The sequence below is a fragment of the Octodon degus genome, unplaced genomic scaffold (assembly GCF_000260255.1).
Source record: "Octodon degus isolate 3935 unplaced genomic scaffold, OctDeg1.0 scaffold00002, whole genome shotgun sequence".
NCBI lineage: Eukaryota > Metazoa > Chordata > Mammalia > Rodentia > Octodontidae > Octodon > Octodon degus.
The window spans coordinates 28,607,817-28,609,070 of NW_004524578.1; the positions used below are offsets into that span (position 1 = coordinate 28,607,817).

General features: G+C 41.9%; 1 protein-coding gene across 1 annotated transcript in view; it reads right to left on the reverse strand.

The window, feature by feature from the left end:
• Positions 1-1,254, reverse strand: part of Rad51 (RAD51 recombinase) — a 43,461-nt gene that overhangs the window by 21,458 nt on the left and 20,749 nt on the right. The window contains exon 6 of the mRNA XM_023711559.1: positions 94-188. Within this exon, the coding sequence (XP_023567327.1) occupies positions 94-188 (95 nt within the window). The remainder of the gene's footprint in view (positions 1-93; positions 189-1,254) is intronic.

Here is a 1,254-nt window from a genome sequence, read left to right on the forward strand (position 1 = left end):
GATGCTTGATAAAGGAGCTGGGTCTGGTGGTCTGTGTTGAACCCACGAGCATATGCAACATTGTCCAAAACATCACTGCCAGAGAGGCCATACCTCTCAGCCACTGCTAGAAGCCGTTCTGGCCTGAAGGTACCTTCAGTATCAATGTACATGGCCTTTCCTTCACCTCCACCTCGGTCAATTGGAAGCTAAAGGAACAATTGAAATGATCATATTCTTTATAGAGTTGATCAATTTTGACATGTTGACTCTATAATTCTTCTATAATTCTCCAATAAAGGAAAAACACATTAAATGACAATCAGGGGCAGAGAAGCATTTCCTTTTGACAAAAATCCAGTTAGTAGTAGACATGAAAATCACCACATGATAGCACATGCATGTGGAGCCTTGTCAGTTATAGTGCAATCCAGATCAAACTTCACATTGGTTTTTTTTTTTTTTTAAAACTTCACTTTATTGAGCAGAGTTCATTCCTGAGGGTTGCGAACATTCTAATGAGGCCTGTCAATGCCACAGAAGCATCTCCGCAAGTATAAAGAATGAACAAGAAAAAAAAAGAGGTTGCTTCAATCCCATACTAAGAATATGAATACAAGAAAAATAAATAAACCAAAAAAAAAAAGAAAAAAATTTTTTTTCTACCGTATTTCTTTTTTTGTGGTACCGAGGATTTAACTTAAGACCTTGTGCTTGCCAGGAAAGCACTTATTCTAATGAGCTAACTCCCTGGCCCAAAAGAAAATAATTTTTTTTGAGATAGGGTTTCTGTATGTCATTTAGGCTAGCCCTGAACTCACAACACAGCCCAGGCTGGCCTCCCAACTTGCATGCAACCCTCCAGCCAATGTTTCGAAGGCTGGGATTACAGGCATGCACCACTATTCCTGGCCAAGAATTTTTACTTTTCTTTGTATATTAGGGAAAAATCTACAGGGTGTTCAGAGTCTCACTACTATGTTTACAGCCTCCCAAGAGCTGGGATTACAGGCATGCACTACCACGCCCAGTCTCAATTACTATCTCAGTGTGCCCTGGGGGGTGGGGCCAGCAAGGCAGGCCCCGGGATGAACCCCTGGCCCCTGCGACTAATTGCAGGCACTTTAATCCGCTGAGCTATCTGGCCAGCCCTAAGAATTTTTACTTTTTTAAGAAATAAAGGGGGACCGGGGAGATGGTTCAGTGGAATAAGCACTTCCCTGGCAAGTACAAGGACCTGAGTTCAATCCCCGGTTCCGCAAAAAAAAAAAAAAA